This window comes from Bremia lactucae, linkage group LG1, assembly GCF_004359215.1.
Source record: "Bremia lactucae strain SF5 linkage group LG1, whole genome shotgun sequence".
Taxonomy (NCBI): Eukaryota; Oomycota; class Peronosporomycetes; order Peronosporales; family Peronosporaceae; genus Bremia; species Bremia lactucae.
In genome coordinates, this window is record NC_090610.1 from 2896913 (window position 1) to 2899836 (window position 2924).

General features: G+C 40.8%; 1 protein-coding gene across 1 annotated transcript; it reads left to right on the forward strand.

The window, feature by feature from the left end:
* Positions 1–1461: 1461 nt before the first annotated feature.
* CCR75_007039 (uncharacterized protein) lies at positions 1462–1929 on the forward strand (the record flags this gene model as incomplete). The annotated part of the gene is made up of 1 exon (XM_067965103.1): positions 1462–1929. The coding sequence occupies one exon, from the start codon at positions 1462–1464 to the stop codon at positions 1927–1929; it is 468 nt and encodes a 155-aa protein (XP_067823163.1).
* Between the last annotated feature and the right edge of the window lie 995 nt (positions 1930–2924).

Consider the following 2924-nt stretch of genomic DNA (forward strand, 5'->3'; position numbering starts at 1 on the left):
AGAGTTTCGGGACGACGCGTTTGCGTCATCCCAGGTACAGGGGTCTGTACCTGTTGTAATCTCAACAGTTCCGCCTGTTGAGAGCCTTGCTGATTCAGCAAGGCTACTTTTTCCTTCATCTCGTCAAGTTCATGTTGTATGAACTTGGCGACGGTTGAATGGAGGGCATCTCTGTCTAAGTTGGACAGTAATGCCAGGATTGCATCGTTTCCTACGGATGAACTCATTCGTTCAACCGCACTCCTTTCTATATCACTTAGAAAGGAGTAGCTTTCAGGGGAAACGTGATGCGTATTCCCACTACCATCTAACATGTCCATGTTAAATGTGGGAAATGTGGTCCTTGGACGGACTACAAAGTGCTACCAGGTGTAACGGGGCACTGCGACTTGTACTGTTTCAGTACAAGTCCACTTCACACTGCTTCAGTTGTGAGTGGTGCCTTTTGTTAGGTAACGTACACTGTACGTATAGAGGAAGACTTCTCTTAAGACAAGTTAACTTAAGAGGGTAAAATGAAAACTGTATTAATATAGTTAAGTGTCTCTTTTTCAATCTTTGTAAATGCTAACTTAATTATAACTTAATACTAAACATGTAATTGAATTCTTATCTCTATCTTATCTGTAACTCTCTCTTTGATTACTCCTACAGCTGGTTAGTCTGCGGAATAAATAGATATAATGGTCTATACCTATTTATGGATAAGAATTCTGAATATTACTATATAAAGTAATATCCTCCAAATATTATCTACCTTTTAGATAACATATTGACTAACAACCTTTAAGTGTTAGTTTCATGTAACGATACACCCCGTTACAGTATTCGCGCGCACTGCTGGTACTAAGAGGCCAAGCTACAGGCCATAAGTCAAAGAAAGGTTTCACCGCTTCGCAATTGGTACAACCCCACGCCGGCCGCGGTGAGATTTATACACTATAACGTCATTGATTGTCGATTTAAATGGAGTCGAAGCAGAGCTTGTTGGAACCGCACCGACTTTGGAACAAACTAGACTATTCTAGAGCTCTTCTTCAACTTGTTCCTCTGTACATCAGGGGTACAGAAGAACAAGTTGAAGAAGAGCTCTAGAATAGTCTGGTTTTAAAAATATTCGAAGCATAGAAGTGATTTTCTGAGAAAGCAGTACCTACACATTACAGTCCCCTACATTTACCGAAAAATAAATAAGCGGTTTGTTGGTAAGTTCAATGTGTTTTAAGCCTGAAATTGATGCTGTGGAATGCAATTACTGTCATTTCGGCGGCTCCATTCTAGTGCTTAATTGTTTCTAAATAAACTCGCCGTGCATTTCTCAAAATTTGATTATTTAGGAATTTAAACCATTACGTCAAGTAAGTACAGCCGATTATTCGAGCTTCATGAAGCTACTATTGGCTTATAATATTTCAAACCAACTCTGCTAATAGCCTCCCATCTGAATTTTCAAGCACTAACATGTCTGGGCTGCGTGCCGCGGCTCGCTGTGCTTTCAGAGCATCTCAGCGCTCTCTAAAGTTACCGCAGCTAACTTCATACCGATCCTTTACGTCCACTCATGCGCCTGACTCGATGTTTCAAAATTCATCGAATCCCATGCCCGAGGACCTTTCGCTAAAGTATCCGCGGGCAGACCCGTCACTCTTGTGGAAAGTGGGGTCTTTTCCCTTGCGAAGCGAGCTTGAAGTCGAAGAAGAAGGCTCTCTGATTTGCTCTGAAAACCTATGGGATACGTCTGGTATGCTCAGCTCGCTGCACGATAATTTACCGCTACGAGACATAATCAACTTTAATGTGGACACTTTACTGCGCCAAATGGACGGCTACCTCGCAGATAGTGTGGTCAAGAAGCGACGGAAGAAAATGAATAAGCATAAACACCGTAAGCGCAAAAAAGCGCTGCGCATGCGCACAAAGAAAAATTAGGTGCTTAAACTGTGGGCTAATCTGAAGACAGATAGAGATTCCATAAATGCCCAAAATCTAGTGCTTTATCATTATTCATCTATTTCTATTTGCTTAAAAAATGGGTAGGTTTTTCTTTGAGCATAGATCTAGGAGAACTGACGAGCCGTTGGGTTTAGACTTTGCTAATTATTATGTCTCAATTCTCGTAGCCTTGATAAGAAGAAAAATATGGTGAGGGAAGAAAATGTCAAAAGAAGTGGCAGCTTAATTATAATAAATTAATGAATGCATTTATACTAATGTCGTTGAACCATATGACTCATCCGATATCGCTGTGGCAGGCTCTTTATGTGATTAGTGTAATCATTACCTTAAATTGTATGATTCTCCTATCGTTTTTCATCTTGAAGAATATCATCTCACAGCAATTAATAGTACTTATGCCTCTTATGCCAAAAGTTTCGTGACGGCTCGTCTTCAATAGCCGAATTTTACCTTGATTTGAATGCGATAGCATTTCGAGACATGCAACAACACTTAAAAAAAAATTCAACTTGACGTTTAAAATCACAACCGTCCTCTAAAAGAGAGGAAGATCGACAGGAATAGCAACCGCATGGTCAAACAGAGCACCGTTGTTTCCTGCTGGCAACGACAATGAGAGCCTTTCTTCGCTCGCGATTTTATTACAATAACCAGACATCATAACGCTTTATCGCAGTCAATTGCTCATAGCAGGAAAGAATCAACGGCCGAATACTTTGTCTTCAGCGTATCCACACTTCAAAACCCGATGACATCCGAATTTTCAATACGACGCATTTCGACTTTAAGAGCGATTGACGCAATTCAATATGCCATCTGCTTTCCACGCGAAGTACATTTTTTAATAGCGAAATTTTCAACGGCTACCCGATTCTTGACTTGCGAGTGGCGGGTCGAGTAGCGTTAGATGAATTACTGTGAAACTCGTTTATCCATCAGCCCCATTTGACATTGGATCCAGACTGTGA